The following is an 18,781-nucleotide window of genomic DNA, read 5'->3' on the forward strand; positions in this document are numbered from 1 at the left end:
AGCCTTCTACAGGTTAATGCACCGTTAACCGAGATGACCTGAGGACGAGGTTGAGTTGTTTTCGTTGTGAACTTGAAAAATGGCGGACATTTCACTTGTTTCAAGAGTAAGAACTAGGCAAAAAAATAACTAAAAATATGGTAAGAACAGCAAGAAGACAACTCGAAGGGCGACATCTGCTATTTGGAGAATATTTGCGGAGTTGAACAACCCTAAATGTACACTGTCGAAGATGAACTTAACATCGATGGATCGATGGAGGTAAGCATGTGTTAGCCATGTTTTTAAACTACGAATTATTTTGAATGAATAATAAAACAATTATTGAATTCGGCTCTCGTATCATATGAAGAATTATGGAGATCTCGGAGGGTGTTATCCGCCTCGGCCTGCGGCCTCGACGCATAACACCCTCCTCGATCTCCATAATTCTTCATATGATACTCAGGCTCATTCATTAATTGTTAATTATAAATAGCTTTTGCAATACTGTATGTACTTGTATGGCCATGCAAATAAAGCTTCCCATTGTTGTCGTTGTTCATATCAATTTTGAATTATCTCATAATTTTGTTCCTTTATTGGACACCTTTTAGAAACTGTATGGTTTTCAAGGTTTTTTATTTCAAAAGCATGAGCATTTTGGCCATTTCTGAGCAAACGGACTCTACCTAATAAATCATCCTAGAACAGTGTTTTTAATAACGAGCCAGAAACATTATATTATTTGATTTTTTAGGGGGACGATATCATTCATTACTGTCAATATGATTCAATGGACAGAGATCGACCGATCACAGTAAGTTAATTTTTACATTAGACTTTTACAAACTTTGAAGATCATCTTGTACAGGAGGGAAAAATCTCCCCAACCTTAGCCAAATAAGCGTGATAAAACAGGCCAGAGATGAAGATTACAAAGTAGTGTAACTTTGATAGCAATTTGGAAAGAAAAGCCTGTCTTAAGTGCCACCCACCTTCAACTGACTCCAGAGTCTGAAAAAGACCAAGTCAGAAGCTGCATTCATTATGTATACCACAGGGCGGGCAGAAGGTTTTCAGGGAGGGGAGGGGGGGACTTGACGTCTTAAAAGAAAAAGAGGCGGATGGTACAGATTTCCGAAGGTAGGAAGGGCGCGAATGCGTTTTAAGGCTTGTTTACATGAAAGTGGGGAATCCCAGGTACGTAGGGTAACCCGCTTTTAATGTAATCACGTTTGTATGATAGGTGGGGTGACCATGCATACAAGAAATTATACGGACAGGCGCGTTACCCCACCTAATTACCTGAAGTCCCCCACCTCCATGTGAACAGGCCCTTAGATTCTTCTTGAAAAAAGATTTTGTAGCATAACTTTGATAAACTACTTCACAAGTGAAGTTTCTTATTTCCTAGTTCAAATTGAAGGATGTTTGTATTTTTAATGTACTGAACATCAATATTCTTTACTTTGTGAAGTAACCAGCTCATTCTACATTCATTACCATCCTCACTATTATCCAGCTTTCATTAATAATGTCACAAATTGTTTTTGTTCTCATTGTCATCATCATCATTGTCATCATAATCATAATCATCATCACCATCATTATCATCAAAATTAACCCGCATCTTTCTCATCAAAGCTTAAAGATCACATTCAGTGTTTGTCCGACCAACCTGGCACAAAACTGAAGTTATGGTTCCATTTAAACCTTGGATGAAATAACTTTAATTATAACATAACAAAAGTAAATGGCGCGCTCTGACTGGTCAGTTAGCCACTACCATTTGCCCGTGGGTGCACGCCAAGAAACTGAGCTAGCGCGGTAAATATTAAGGCAAATTCAAGAAATCTCCTCTCCTGACAGTAAAATACACCGATGAAATGCACAGATGAAAAGTGGAAGTTGAAGAAAATACTAAGCTGTCGTTTCGAAGGAAAAAAGGCAAAAGATCAAGCGACAAATTTGCCCTGGATGAATTAATCACTGTTTTCCTCGCGGCTAGAATCGGCTGAAGGAAAATCGAGCGCGCGAAGATTTAAGGTACATTTTGTGTGTTTTTTATAGAAGAGAAAGTCTGTTTGAAATGTAAATTTATCAATTAGCATTGTGTCATTGACTTTTTGGTCAAGCTGATGCTAAATTCTAGCAAATATTTTCGGAAACATGCTCAAATTCGAGACAGCTTTGTTGTGAAGTTGTCAGCGCATGGATTAAAAATTTTAGTTGAGTTTAAACGGGCACATTACGCTGGAATAAGCGAATTTCATTTGAGTACAGAAACATTCGGGTTTTCAAATGAATTGTTCAAAAAATAACCTCTGTGTGTATTTTTTTATTCCTCAGTGTTCATTCATAACAGTCGTTCAGAGAACGGTCGAAAAACAACAGCTTCAGCGCCGGCTATGTGTCGGCGAATTTCAGTTGCAACTTTGACTTTCATAGCTGGATTTTCCAAGACAGATTTTGATACAAAGCTACAATCATCGTCAAAAGTGTTGGGAAGGTTGCCTTTTTTACCTCTTCTTTTTCTTCCTCCCCCCACCCCTGGCCCAATGTTGATCAAAACGTTAATGTTTGTGCGCGCAATTGTTCTGTTATATCCCAACATTGAATAGGGGGGACGGGGGATATTTAGCAAAAGAGAAAACTCTGTTTTTTCAGGATTAAAATGGACTACTGTTAAGTTGTACAACCTTCCCAACTAATTTTGTCTGTGATTGTCTGAAAATTCTGGGTGTGGCAGTAAAAGGTCAAAAATCGACGACTTTTTGTCAGTAGAAACGTCTTCAAAAAACACTCGTAAACAGTACTCTGTTGAAAAAAGATATTTGCCGTACCTTGTTAAGACAATTTTTGGCGCAGACGCCTGTTTATATTCGGCATGTTTTGCAACCCGGTAAGTACAACTATTGCTCTTTCCGGGGCACAGGAAGAGCCAAAATACAAATGCAAGATTATTTTCGGTGAAAGCTATTGACTATAGCATAGGCTGATATGTTTTAAATGTTAAAGCAAGATATAGTGCGTTCACCAGTTCCCCAAAAACTCATTCGGATCGCTACATTGCAGCTGACATATTCCTTAGCAGCTCCCCATTCTTTACAACATTCAGCACATGTCCATTTGCCACGCGAGCAAACTATGAGGCTGAGTGGAAATTTGCTGAATTCTAGAGGCTACTTTCTCTGGCTGAATAACTCTAGTTAAGCCCTTGTGGCACCGCTTTTCGAAACTGGTTTCAGAAAACGAGAACAAAGTACGCTCTTGATTTAGATTAAGGCGTCTATTGTCTTCGTTAACCTAATTAAAAAGGATAACACACGCAAAGTCATCACACACCACATTACTCGATTTTCGTAGCCGAAAATAATTCCTTTATAGTAGCGCTAACGACAAAATAGCCTAATTGACTTGTTCGGGGCTTTGCAAGGACTTAACCAAACGAATTTTAATAGACATTTTAGCTTAATTCTAAGTAAAATACGACATTACTCCATGGGTAGCGTTAAAATTAAACTAACTTTGCTAATTGACCTTTATAGGGCACTGTTTAAATGGAGTAATGTTGGGAAACAGTTGTTAAATTTATCCCCGTAGATAAATGCGACAAAACCTGTCCATATTCTTACATGGTTTACATGTTTTTGCCCTTTTCTTGTTTGAAAGTTGGTTCATTGAGCATATATTTCGCATTTTCTTATGGAGTAATGTGGTGGAGGAATGTGGAAACCCATGTTGTTTACTGTTCTCAAATTATCTGAATGATTGACAGGCGACGGTAGCACAGCAATTTCTATATGAACTCTGAACATGGCTGAATAAACTCTTTTATAGAGGTTCCGTATTACCTTCAGGCCTTACGAAAATAAAGTCTAGAAGATTTTAATTCAGCACTTATCTCACTCCTCCCTCGCAACTACAAACATCATGTTTTTCTAGGATAGTTTAACACCGCCGGAATGAAAAAAAAAACAACTTTATTGTGGCAGCCTTTATGCCATTTCTATTTGTAACATCTTTCAAAACATTCGGCTGATAGGAAACAGCAAAAGTTAACCAGGAATAATACCGCTGATGAAAAAGATGCATGTATACATGACAACGACTGCAATCGTATAGTATTTTTTTACTTAAAAATACCCTCATGACTTTTCGCTAAATCTGGTGAAACAGACAACCTGTGGCCATTCCTTCTACATAGTTCACGCGAAGGAAACGTCCTCTTGCTTCATGAGGAAAATTAAAGACCTTAAATGTTTTCTTCTGGCGTTCTTAGAAGAAAGCGATTTCACCCAGTGGATTTTGTGGTCACGCTATGAAATGTCACGCGCGTCAGATGCAAAATTCTCCTACATGTATTTATGATTTTACCGAAATATAACCTTTATTATATTTTTTATATAGTTTGGAAAGTGCATTATCAGTACAGTTCCAGGGCGAGATATCTCAACCAAATGTTAAATGCGACAAGTTTTATAAGCGTTTAAAGTTGATTTCCTATTCTCTTACAATTGTCTGAAAATTCTGGGTGTGGCAGTAAAAGGTCAAAAATCGACGACTTTTTGTCAGTAGAAACGTCTTCAAAAAACACTCGTAAACAGTACTCTGTTGAAAAAAGATATTTGCCGTATCTTGTTAAGACAATTTTTGGCGCAGACGCCTGTTTATATTCGGCATGTTTTGCAACCCGGTAAGTACAACTATTGCTCTTTCCGGGGCACAGGAAGAGCCAAAATACAAATGCAAGATTATTTTCGGTGAAAGCTATTGACTATAGCATAGGCTGATATGTTTTAAATGTTAAAGCAAGATATAGTGCGTTCACCAGTTCCCCAAAAACTCATTCGGATCGCTACATTGCAGCTGACATATTCCTTAGCAGCTCCCCATTCTTTACAACATTCAGCACATGTCCATTTGCCACGCGAGCAAACTATGAGGCTGAGTGGAAATTTGCTGAATTCTAGAGGCTACTTTCTCTGGCTGAATAACTCTAGTTAAGCCCTTGTGGCACCGCTTTTCGAAACTGGTTTCAGAAAACGAGAACAAAGTACGCTCTTGATTTAGATTAAGGCGTCTATTGTCTTCGTTAACCTAATTAAAAAGGATAACACACGCAAAGTCATCACACACCACATTACTCGATTTTCGTAGCCGAAAATAATTCCTTTATAGTAGCGCTAACGACAAAATAGCCTAATTGACTTGTTCGGGGCTTTGCAAGGACTTAACCAAACGAATTTTAATAGACATTTTAGCTTAATTCTAAGTAAAATACGACATTACTCCATGGGTAGCGTTAAAATTAAACTAACTTTGCTAATTGACCTTTATAGGGCACTGTTTAAATGGAGTAATGTTGGGAAACAGTTGTTAAATTTATCCCCGTAGATAAATGCGACAAAACCTGTCCATATTCTTACATGGTTTACATGTTTTTGCCCTTTTCTTGTTTGAAAGTTGGTTCATTGAGCATATATTTCGCATTTTCTTATGGAGTAATGTGGTGGAGGAATGTGGAAACCCATGTTGTTTACTGTTCTCAAATTATCTGAATGATTGACAGGCGACGGTAGCACAGCAATTTCTATATGAACTCTGAACATGGCTGAATAAACTCTTTTATAGAGGTTCCGTATTACCTTCAGGCCTTACGAAAATAAAGTCTAGAAGATTTTAATTCAGCACTTATCTCACTCCTCCCTCGCAACTACAAACATCATGTTTTTCTAGGATAGTTTAACACCGCCGGAATGAAAAAAAAAACAACTTTATTGTGGCAGCCTTTATGCCATTTCTATTTGTAACATCTTTCAAAACATTCGGCTGATAGGAAACAGCAAAAGTTAACCAGGAATAATACCGCTGATGAAAAAGATGCATGTATACATGACAACGACTGCAATCGTATAGTATTTTTTTACTTAAAAATACCCTCATGACTTTTCGCTAAATCTGGTGAAACAGACAACCTGTGGCCATTCCTTCTACATAGTTCACGCGAAGGAAACGTCCTCTTGCTTCATGAGGAAAATTAAAGACCTTAAATGTTTTCTTCTGGCGTTCTTAGAAGAAAGCGATTTCACCCAGTGGATTTTGTGGTCACGCTATGAAATGTCACGCGCGTCAGATGCAAAATTCTCCTACATGTATTTATGATTTTACCGAAATATAACCTTTATTATATTTTTTATATAGTTTGGAAAGTGCATTATCAGTACAGTTCCAGGGCGAGATATCTCAACCAAATGTTAAATGCGACAAGTTTTATAAGCGTTTAAAGTTGATTTCCTATTCTCTTACAATCATCGTCAAAAGTGTTGGGAAGGTTGCCTTTTTTACCTCTTCTTTTTCTTCCTCCCCCCACCCCTGGCCCAATGTTGATCAAAACGTTAATGTTTGTGCGCGCAATTGTTCTGTTATATCCCAACATTGAATAGGGGGGACGGGGGATATTTAGCAAAAGAGAAAACTCTGTTTTTTCAGGATTAAAATGGACTACTGTTAAGTTGTACAACCTTCCCAACTAATTTTGTCTGTGATTGTAGTTAATTTCCTTTTAAAATTAGTGTTACCTGTTATTCTAAAGGAGTTACGGTCAAATTTTCTCATTTCTTCTTTACGTTTATTTCAAAAATTGTCACATAAATAAGCTTGATAATTATTTCATTTATTTAGTTTTAGCTTATTTTTTAGAGTCTTTTTAGTTGGTGTTTATAGTTGCAGCTATAGTTTTCCCTCAAAGTTTTTACCCTAATATTAAGAGCAAGTAGACAGATGGCATTCAGAATAACAACGAAAAACGTTTTGAAATTTGGCTGAAGACGGAGATCCGTTGATTCAGCGGAAGAAAAATTCAAAGGGGGGGAGAGGTGGGGGGACAGATGGCAGCATACATGAACTCGGACCGATGACTCAACCGAAGGCAAATGGAAAATAATGTTTTTCTCTTTTGATTATGTTATAAAAGAAATGGTAAACGTTGCAGCTGTGCAACCATGGAGTTATGGATGCACTTGGGAGGTTTGCTAAGCACTCAAGAAGCTAGAGTCGCAATCGGCTATCGCCTCGTGCGACTCTTACGCTTCTTTCGTGCTTAGCAACCTCCTGCATGCATCCATAACTCCATGGTTCCACGCTGCACGTTTACCATTTCTTAATTTTCGTGAAGTTAAAAACTCACTCTCATAGTCCCCTAGTACCTTGTAAATGGAAATAAATTAGAGCCATGGTAAAGTTTGACCCGATGCATTATAGTAGAAATGATTAATATATTCATTTTTTTATCAGTGATTCAATGCTCTAGCTGGTAATTTGGCCTTGTTAATTAAAAAAAGTGAATAATTTAACTTCCTTCTCCTGTTTTGGGGTGATTTGCATTTCACTGAATGTACAGTATGTGCACCTTTCTTTAGAAGCAGGCTGACTTGCAATTTCCAATTTTTTTTTGTGCTCTACTGATCATGATAAGGCCATTCAATATCTTATAGCTTTTAATCTGATTTTTTGTTGGCTTTTCTTTTACTTGTCTTCTTTTCACTTGGGCTTGTTATTTTGCTAGTGTAGGTCCCAGATTTAAGCTATCTAGGTGTAATTACAATATTGTTGACTCTAATCTGCCACATGGCCCCAGTATGGATCTTTTCCTTTTTTTTTTTTTGGCAAGATATTCCGAGTGCATGGGTCAAAACAAAAAAATGAATGGCCAATGAAGATTTTCTCCCTAAATGTTGAGGCCAGAATAGCTGATTAGGAAGCAAGTATACAATAAGTGGTGGTAATGAAATTGGCCAAAGCAAAGCCTCTCCGTCAAAAAATGGATATAAACAAATATGCCATATGACGTACATACATGGCGTCAGATAGAAACTAATACTGTTCACAATGCAATAGTTTGTGTCAATTTCGACAAAAAAGAAAGGGTTAACCGAGAACTGCGCCCTTTTGCTTCTTTAATTTTCTCCAACAAAGTTGTTGGTGCCTTTGCTACTGTTGCAAACAGTAGTGGGTAGACTGACATTGATAAAAAACAGATCATGATTATTAAAGGCTAAGAAAATGGCACTTTGAGCGTCACTATACATGATTGACTGTTACACACTAATTTTTTTCAATCATACTGTAATTATTTTGGCACATCATTGTTTTTTAACATCCAAAAATTCTTGGGGGGCTACGAGCCTCCCTGCCCCTCCCCCTGCGTTTAGTCTGTAAGTGTGTAAAAAATCGAAAAATTTCGAACTAGTCGTTAGTTAATCATTTTAAGAACCTTTAAAATTAGTTTTGTTCAAGAGTTTAAGTCAAGAAAATGTTGGTGGATTCTGTGTTTAAAAGTGGCTTTAAGGAGACTATTTAAAGTTGCAAGAAAAAACTTTGCTTTATGTTTATTCTTTCTTTCGCTCCTATTTTTAGGGAGGTGGATCAACACGTCAGGAGATGTGTGTGAATTTCTTATTCTACTATCCTCGGGTTAAAGATTTCTCATTTTGTGACAATACATTTTTTAAACCTTCCTGGAAAATGATCGACAAATTATTGTAAGTATATTTGTGTTCTTTTTTTTAAAAGAAAGCTAGTCTACCAAGTCGTTACCACGATAGCATTGCTTTCGGTATACCATAAGTTTCCAAAAGCAAGCCCCGGGGCTAATATATTTATAAAAATTCGGAGGGATTTTTATACAGAGTTAATATGGATGCGTTTCAAAAATCACATGGCTTATATTAAAGACAAAAATTGTGTCAACTTGCTTAATGATTGTATTACAGGGCACCCAACGACTCCGTTTGACAAGTGAGAATGAGAAATTTCTGGGCTACTTCGATCCAACATTGCGTACAAACCCTTTCATGGAATGTAAACAAAGATTTTTAATGACTGCTTCCCTCTTAAGAAGGCGACTCGAAAACAGAGGCGCTTTAAAAACTGTGGTTAACGAAATTTCTTCTTAAATGCATCAAAAGGAAGAATAACCTCTACAAACAATATCTTTATGTTCCAACAACGGACAATGCTTCTCTCTACAAACATGCAAAAACAAATTGAATAAAACCCTGCCTTTGGCTAACTGTCGAGATTATGAAAATTAATTGGAAGATGCTGAATCAAATGCCCATGCCACTTGAAAATTTTTAAACAAATTTTTAAAAAGAAAAAAGTCAAGGTCTCAATTAAATACAGCTGTTTAGATCAGACCGTCTAGAGTCTCCGATCCAGTAGAAGTAGCAAATAGGTTTAATTGCAGTTACTTCTCTGATTAGTCTCTGCAACCTCACAAAAAAATTCAATTGCGACCGTCTTCGCGTTAACATTTTCTACCTCGATCCTTTCGAGAATCAATCGTCAATCCCTCATGGCGTGGTACCAGACAAATGAAAACAGCTCGTGTGGTGCCACTGTTTAAAGCTGAAGACCAGTCTCTATTCACCAACTATAGGCCTGTCTTGGTTCTACCATGCTTTTCCAAATTTTTAGAAAGAATCATCTACGATCGCTTACATGATTATAGTGACTAATTTAAAAATTGTCTGTGACAACCAGTTCGGCTTCATGAAAACCACTCTGGGATACTTGCCTTGCTTAATTTGCACGAAAAACATTATAGTTAATCATTTCATATTATAGGGTAAGCTGGAATACTACGGCATACGTGGCTTCGCTGTGAAAGGGATAAAGAGCTTTTTCTCTAGATTTGTAGAATACAATAATTGTCTCTTTTCGTGCCAACATTATGTGTGGCCGTCCCCAAGGTCCATACTAGGACCTTTGTTTATTTCTGTTTTACAAAAATAGACATAGATATATTACAATGACTCTCTCCCTAAAACAATGGAGCAGCATGTTATGGGGAACCAATGAAATTAGAGGTTTTTAGCAACTGTGTACTATCCCCGAAATGTAATCAACGCATCTACAATGGTAGTCTTTACACTAGAGCCTAAATAGGCTAAGAAATATTTCAAAACAAGTAAATTTTAATTACTTCAAGTAAAATAAAGCTTCACACACAACCGATTCTTTTTTACTTCAGGTTAACTTAAGGCTATTTTCCCACGCAACATAATTAAGATTGATTGACATGTTTCGTCTTTCTCAAACCTCAAGAATCCGCAAGTCAGCTAAGTCGGTTTTAAGGATGGTTTTCAAGTCGCTTGAAACTTTGTTGAATCGTTTCAACTTTCCGACTTTAATGAGACGCAAAGTAAAGTTACTTCAGATTTTACTTAGGCCTTCACACACGAATTTTAGGTTAAGTAAAACTTAGCAGCTCTTAAGTCTTACTTAACAGCCTAGTGTAAAGACAGCCAATATTACCGGAGCTCCAGGCGCGCGTGGGCGGAGCCCCATAGCTAAGTAAATCTACCCATCCCAGAAAATTTGGTAATCAAGTGACCGTACACCGACCGCTGACCATCCGTCCGCACCACAGGAAAACCAATGTTTACTCTCTCTCTTTGGGAGCCCAAGAGAAAACTAATTGCATATCAGTGTTCTGATCAATTGACAGCTGTCAAAACAGGGCTTCAGCTGACCAGTATCACCTTACCGTACCGCGGGCTCAGGGGTCGACCCATCGAAGTCGAGCATTTTTTTGAAGCTATCCGCTGACAAATTACCAGTTTCAAATGATCGCAGGCTCAAGTTTATTTTTTCCAATGATTCATATCAAATATGTTGTGTTTATATCACTATGGCCCCGCACTATTAGGATTTGATCTCAAGCTGACCTTGGACGCGAAAATTCAGCCAGTTTTTTTAAAAGTACAGGCGGGGAAGACCTTTTCTTACTATGGTCAAGCGTTGGTCACGCTCTACGTCCAATTTTTATACTCTGATTGGTCAAAATTTGACAGGTGAGCTCATGCGGAAAAATTATGCAGCATCTTGAAAGTTGTTTACTTTGACAGCTCAAGCTGACAGAGTTTTGTGTCAACTTGTGATGTTTTTAACTGTCTTTTTTCTCTGGATGTACAAAATGAAATACAGCTGCTATCGAGAGTCTTTTGTTATTCATGGCTGGTTTGTTTACTGGGTTTTTGGTTGAGAAATGCATCGCTTGTCAAATTTCGGTAATTCGATTTCGGATGGCATCGTTTTCGTTTTTCACTTTGCTTATTAAATGTGTAAGAGGGTTTAAAAGTCTCAAGCAACTGTGGCCTCCCTTGATAGCTTTCAGGAACTGAATCTCAAATGGTAAGCCTGCGTAATTATTGTATTTGATGTTTGTTTTTGTTATATCTCATTTCATGAAGTCTTGCACAGTTCACGCTGATAGTTTATGCGGCAAGTTTATGCACGTTTGTAGGATTTGAGTCAATGATCTGACCTAGTATCAGGTTTGATATAAGCTTACAAAACTTTAAAAAGCCTTTAGATATATCTGCTCACCGCAAATAGAAAGAAAACGTTCCGAAAAATATTTAGTTATAAATTTGGCCGTAGAAAGAGAACTTTGAGCGATTTTCTTGCTTCGAGGGGTTCACCTTCGAAAACAGTAAACACCGCGCCGGGCGCCGGGAAGCCGGCTTAAGCTGTACGCTTTAAAGACTCAGGATTTTTAGAGACACTTTAATACTTGTCTTCGTGAATGAAAATTGTTGTCTCTGTAAATGTTTCACCGAATTATATTTCTTTTTTTGATTGTTAGTAGTCTCTCTTGCAAGGTATGCTATAATAAGCATATATATTTAGGTACATAGTAATAATCATATGTAAAGAACCTACCGGTTTTTTCCAAATTTTTTAAAAAATGTTTTTCTGTACCGAAACTTTTATTTTTGTACTAAATTTATATTTCTGTACTGGGATACATGTTGTTGTACAGTTGTTATATTTTTCTTTCCATTTTTTTTTTAAATTTTTTGTACCGCTAATTATATTTTTGTACTGAGATTTATATTTTTGTACTGGGATAAATATTGTTGTACTGTTGTATACATGAATTTTACTGTACTGAAGAATCTAGTCGCACAACCAATGAATATGTTTGTTCTGGAACTTATGTTTTTGTACTGAGAGACTGATATTTTTTTTTTTTTTACTGGAGCTGTTATTTGTGTACTAAGAATTAGAGATATCTTTCCGTACTCAGGAGATTATATTTTTGTACTGAAATTAACATTTCTGTGCTGGGATACATATTGTTGTACTGGTGTATATTTTATTGTACTGGTAAATATACTCGCACAGCCAATGAATATGTTTGTGTACTAAGATACAGAATGCAGTTATATAATATATATTTGTGTATTGCCGTTGTAGGCCACCGTACTTTCTCCATTTTTGTATCTTTTTTATTGTAGTATTGTCTGTTTGGCAAATAAATAAACTACAAATACAAACAACCATTTGAGACACATGTGACGTATTTGCAAATATCAGGTCGTTTGGTGCCCCCGATATTATAGCATTGACTTCAACGCAACTGCAACCGTACTTAGCTGAGGTTATGATGACTATGACCAACAATATTGTCCGCAAGGCATGCATGGTATTTCCATAGTTTCATATTTAACCGTTAGGGTAAGGTCAGACCCACTTAGCCCTCAGTAGAAGTAGTTTTTTTAAAAAAAAAATACATAGAATATACCTCAGGACCATAGTCAGTGATAAATTTCTAGCGAGGTAATAATCTGTTTATCCAACTATGTAAATGTAACGGGTTGCTAATGTTGTTTAATGCCGAAAATTATCGTTAGTGTTGGTCATTGTTCCCGTTTATTAATTTAGTTCTTTGAAAAAGTTTTGCCTATATTGCGCGACTCGCAAGAAGCTTTTAAAAAAATGTTAGCGAGGCAACACCCTTATCGGTTACCTTCTATACTGTAAGAATTCTTGTATGAAATTCCAAAATGTAATTGGGGGAATCACAGTCATCAAATAAAGTATATGATACTTACAAAAGTCATGTTTAAGAGGCTTCATTTGAATAGTAAAACAGGAAGGTTTAAATGGAGATGAGTGAATCCATTCCCGCCCTAGACGTCAAGCGTATTTCACTCTATAATTTTTTAACCCTTTGACTGTCAGTGTGAACAAGGGAGTCTTGTATATTGGTTTTAACGTTAGAGGGGTTTTCACATGGTACCTTTTTTTCCCATCATTTTATGACTTAAAATTTGGAAACTTTGTTGAATCTTGACTTTGTACACTTTTGGGAGGGTAAGGGTTAACTTGATCCTCTTTTTTCAGTTCCAAGGTCAACATACCTCCCAGTACAAAATACTGGATACCTCTTGACCGCTGGCCAATCCATTGGACTGATGAAGTAGCAAACGAGCTGAGGAAATATCAGAACGAGCTTGATACTTTGATACCCGGATGTTGGGGTAAACGTATATATTCTAGAGCGGTGAGTATGGATGAGCTCCCTTTTCAGAGGTCTTAAAATTCAGTTTTGTGACAAAACCGAGAGAACCGAACTGAGAGAGATCAGACATCTGGGTTTTAAGATTAATCAAATTAAACTTCTAGTGGATCCGATGTCCTTGGAGGATACAGCAAGGGAGACCAAATTAACACCGTGCTCGGAAAAACTGCTGCAAAAAAAAAGTGTTACCGCAGCAGGCAAAATAGTATCTTGTTGCACACTGTGAGAATGATTAAGACAATTAAGCTTGAGGTGGAATGGTCTTTTCATTTCATTCATTCAATGTAAGATTGTGTAGTACCAGAAAATATCTATACACCCCTCCTCCCCTCCTTCCCTTCCTCTTACCCTCCACGAAAAGCAACGGAAATTCCGAGGAGAAGGAGGGGGGCCAAAAGGAGGCAATTTTCGAGGGTGTGGGGGTAGTTTCTCGAGGTATTTTTTTTCCGGGGGCTCTAAGTAAGATTGCCAGGTTACGTCTGCTTTGTTGGACCAGCTACCATTTATTTTATTATCAACGGTGTTTTAAAACAATAACTACGGTTTCATCGATGATCTGCTATTTATTTTAAGGACGGCTGAATGCTTTTTTCGCGGCTTACGCGATAGATAGTTGTTATCGACTCATGAATCAACGTCCGGTTGTCTAGCTCTTGTTGCTGATTACGCCTGTAATGTGGTCGCGTTCTAAGCTTTCTTGTAGCTTGTTTTTAACAAACGGTCCAGATAAGAACGATAGCAACAACGGCAACGAACATGTTGGAATGCAAAAAAGGTGCTAACTTTTCTATTGTCTGTACTTACTTCTGATTGGTTCAAACAGCAAAAGTTAACAAAACTTCATAAAGCAGTACATATATTCATTCTTACTTTCCAACCATCTTCCATATAACAAAATCTGGTCTCAGTTTGAATAGCAAAGAAATCCTATGTGGGGAACATGTAAAATTGTAAACTTTTCTTGGCTGTTGTTTTCAACTCTAGTGATTGGTCAAAATCTTTTAACACAAAAAGACACCCTTTCGAAGTGGAGTGTAAATGCATTTTATTGCGTAAACTACCTTCATGTAGGTTTAAGCATTCTCTGTGTAAAAATGAGAACATTCCTATGTGGGGAAAGCACCGTTGCCGCATAACAAAAGAAATTGCTATCCACCTTACCCGGATCATTACTTAACTGAGAGGAAGTAATTGAATTCCACTCAGTGTTCAGTTAGAATTTAACTGGCTCTTTTTACAGATGGCATCGTTTGTGTCGTGTAAGGTATCGTCTCCATGTTTCGCAGTGACTTGCGAGATTATTAACTAAATTATTAACTAGGAAAAACCGTTCCAAGGCAAAATTGAGATAATAAGACACGTATTAACATGAATAAAAGAATTGTCCCCTCCTTATCGCAGAAAGAATTATCTTTCGCATAATAGTATTAGTGCAACACCATTTTTGACAAAGTATTCTTTCCAAGGGGTACCTAACCAAGTTGAAAGATTACGGAAATTCCAGGGGGTGGGGGTCTAAGGCAAAAGGCCCTTGTGGTGGGTATGGATACTTTCTGGAACTACACATTAATTTGTGTGTAAGCTCGTGTGTAGATACGTTTTGTTCGTTTTTTCTTGCTATCCAATGGTAACTTTTAAAAAGGTGATAGGAGCTTGCCACTGCGTCTCCATTTATCCTAGGTTCTTCGGACATGTAGGCGAACAACAGAGAAGCGTCCGTTAAAAAATAGAAAAGAAAGAAAGGCATTGGTGCCTAACACTAGGAAACATCACGAAATAACACTAATTAATGATCCACAATCTCTTCTTTGCGCCTCCTATGGTTATTACCCCGTAGGCATTTCTTTTCGCAAAGATTCAGAAGGTCTGTACGTAAATAATGCGAAGTTATTAACTTGAAACAAAGTGGTAAAAAATATTGTGCACAGTACGTACATGTATCATGGTTTATATGATTGTGGTGCTTTTCCGCGATAAGGCTCCGCTTAGCTTTGAACTGGAGTGAACAGAAAGAGACTCCTCATTTCCATTGGAAGCTGATTGCACCCACTAGCATTCATAAAAAATTATTCTTGGCGGTTATTTTGAAAAAAAGGGGCGCCAACAGATGATGGATTTTGCCAGGTTTTACGTCCCCACGGGCCTCCTTTTGTGATGATCTAAGATGTTAAATATTCTTTGAGGTACTTGAATGTTGCTTTAAAGCAGCATCCCAATAGCAACGGTTTGTTTTTAAGGGGACTCCGCGTAAATTCCTTTATACTTGTGATATGAACTATGATGATAAATATTCCGGCGTATGATCCGTCTTGTTCGAACTGTTAACATAGCATCTCGAAAGTAGAAGTTTGTTCGCACAGTGGGCCAGCGAAAATTCCTTTATGCAAGAGTGTAGTTTCCATATGCATATTTCTCAACTTTACTCATGATACACGCGATAATGCATTATAGCACAATTAAATGAGCCTCGGTTTTTTTTCTTTCGGCTTCTTCTACAGGACGCAACGGGCCCACTTCCAAACCGCAGAGCGCCGAGACCGAGAATCACAGAGCCGCTTCCCCCTAAGAAGACGTGTCCTATTCGTTCAGAATCCGAAGGTTCTCTTGCACTGAATCTCACCGAGCCTCCACCCCACGAGAAGACATCTCCTAATCAGTTAGCGTCAGGAGCAGACATGAATGCATCCTTCGCCCTTTTTTTTGGCATTCTGAATGTTGTGATTCAGGCTTTAAGTGATGCAATCTGAAGAAAAATAAAAACTAAATGTATACGCTCAGTTTTACAACTTAAACTGGGTAATTTTAAGTTACCAGTCAACGTGCTTTGTAAAGCGAAGTTATTTACAATTGCAGTTATTTTACTTAATCTGTGAAATACCGTATTTATTCGAATAAGCGCCCAACCTCGAATTAGCGCCCACCTCGAATAAGCGCCCATCCTAAAGGCAGAAAAAGTTAATAAGCGCCCAGCCTCGAATAAGCGCCCACCTCCTCCTCCTCCCAATCAAACTCAAATAAGCGCTCACCCCCACCCCACCCACTTGAGTGAATAAATTTTAATAAGAGACTTTCCCGAGGACGGAGTTTTCTTCAGAGTATTTTAGAGAAACCTTGCTTCGTTACTTCTTCGCGTTTTGTTATCAGCATTTATTGTTTTGTTGCAAAATAAACATACTTCACTTGCTGAAAATGGTGAAAATTTAATAAGCGCCCAACCTCGAATAAGTGCCCACCTCGAATAAACGCCCACTCTCAAGGTGCAAAAATTTAATAAGCGCCCAGGGCGGTTAATCGAATAAATAGAGTACATAGTAGACTACTACGAGGTGACGTTACACTGATTACACTCAATTTTTTTCTTCTCTTTTGTTTACTTGTAACTATCTGGTACTTTTTGTTAGATACTGATTTAATGTAAGGCCCGGTCCACACGTATCCGGATATTTCTGAATCCGCAAATTTTTCTCAGCGGATTCAATATTTTCCTCATCAAACGTAGCGTATTTAAATCAAGTTTGCGCGTCCACAAGTATCCGAATTCACTCTCAGTTTATCTTTATATTGGAATAGTAAACATTAATGTCTACTCTACATGCAAAGATAGACATGTATTTTTAACGTATTTTTGAGCTTTGAAAAAAAGGGATAAGCCCCGGTACAAAAATTCCTCAAATCCACAGTCCAACGCAAAGCAATTGCTCTTTACAACAACCCCACTACCCGGGAATTTAGCCAGGCCCCCCCACCCAAATGCATACCACATGATGGCCCTGTGTCTGTGCAGCAACATGACACTTAGCTTGACTTACGCCCTCCCCCGCCCCTTAAAAAAATTAGCTGGCTCAACGGGGGCAACAGGCCGGCCTGTTGCCCCCCTCGTGCATTTTTTCTGGAATTTCTGTCAATTCCAGGAAGTTATTTGAAGCCCATGGTTAAGAGCTGAGGGTGGTTAGTCCTGAAGAGGGAGATTTTTATTAAAAGCATTCCAGCTTTAAGCAATTTATGCTTTGAAAGATTGCCTGCAATGTGCTGGACTTGAGTTAAGATATCAGGCAACCCGTTTTCAAAACTCCAGGTAGATGTAAATTTATCAGTTTTTCTGGTGTTATAACATAATCAAAAGAGAAAAACGTTCAATTTCGCTTAGAGATTGCAGGAGAATGACATAAGTTCTGTTATCTACTCGCGCTCTGGGGTGTGTAAATCATTCATTAATTTGCAACTATTTTCTTTCAAAAATATAGTTTTGCTGAAGAACTAGTTCACCGTCTCAATGAAGACCGGTAATTTCATGACATAATTTCATAAAATTGGGAAATATTTAAAGCTAAAATTTAAAGCAAGGGAAAACAAAGTGCAGAAAAACAAAATAAAGAAGAGTTCAATAGGTCATTTGCACGATGGCGTCATTTTACTACTACGACCAGAATTCTTTTCGTTTTTCCTTTCATATATATGTAAAATAGGTAGCCCCAGTGAGGATTAAATAACAAAAGCCCTAATTTGCACAAGAAAGCAAAAGCCCTGAAGGATCCTTGTAGTAAAATGACGCCATCATGCAAATGGCCTATTCTGTGAATAGACCTATTCGGCTAACTCAATGTTGCACCCAATTCAAATCTCCCAGGGTTCAGGTTCTTTGTCTATTGTATTCGCATTATAATGTGGCATTCTCATTTAAATGTATGGAAATTCCTGAAACAAAAAGTTTTATTCCTAAAGGGTTTGAATTGGGTACAACATTGAGTTAGCCGAATAGGTCTATTGTTTTAATGTGCTCAGCGGTGTTACGATGTTACTGTAAAAACAGGACTTAGGGAGCATCCAGGAATTTTGGAAAAGCTACGGTCTAGCGCACTGTCACGTGTTTGTTGATCCCTTCTCACAGCTATGCTTTCGACAACAACTTTAATTTCTTATGCGAAAATAATCAGTCTTTTTAGAGATTTTAAAGACGACCAACGTCTGGTGAAGCATACAATGAATGCTGCTGTTTGAAAGAGATAAGATCAGCACCTTCAATTCTTCTCTGTCGGGGTCTGTAGAAAACATGTAGGATGCCGTCGATGACATAGATTCGTAGTCGTGTTAAGTTTTGTATTTGAGTGATACTCCTGCCCCGGTAGCGACAAAAATATTTTTGTGCCCATTCAGTGGCCAGCGTCTATTGCACTGTTTTAGCGATCTTTCTACAAGATGGAGTTTACCTGCAAACTCGACTGTTCGCCGTACCTGTCTGGTTCCTTCAGGATTGGAGAGCTTCCTTCGAGAAGAGTTTTCATTATCTCAGTGAAAATGAGCCCCTAAAGTTTACTCTACCAGTTCCATCCGATCCCCTTGTATCCTTGAGGAGAAAAATTTAACAAATTTTACAAACTTTTAAGTCCGAAAAAATTTCTCTTGTGCTCTGGTGTTTACCAATTT

General features: G+C 37.8%; 1 protein-coding gene across 1 annotated transcript in view; it reads left to right on the forward strand.

Moving 5' to 3' along the window:
- LOC140925488 (uncharacterized) overlaps window positions 1–16,258 on the forward strand; it is a 21,838-nt gene extending 5,580 nt beyond the window's left edge. Inside the window, exons 3-6 of the mRNA XM_073375433.1 lie at window positions 740–799; window positions 8,401–8,525; window positions 13,180–13,339; window positions 15,856–16,258. Coding sequence (XP_073231534.1) covers window positions 740–799; window positions 8,401–8,525; window positions 13,180–13,339; window positions 15,856–16,104 — 594 coding nt within the window. The 3' untranslated portion in view covers window positions 16,105–16,258. The remainder of the gene's footprint in view (window positions 1–739; window positions 800–8,400; window positions 8,526–13,179; window positions 13,340–15,855) is intronic.
- Window positions 16,259–18,781: the final 2,523 nt, after the last annotated feature.

The sequence above is a fragment of the Porites lutea genome, unplaced genomic scaffold (genome assembly GCF_958299795.1).
Source record: "Porites lutea unplaced genomic scaffold, jaPorLute2.1 SCAFFOLD_110, whole genome shotgun sequence".
Lineage (NCBI taxonomy): Eukaryota > Metazoa > Cnidaria > Anthozoa > Scleractinia > Poritidae > Porites > Porites lutea.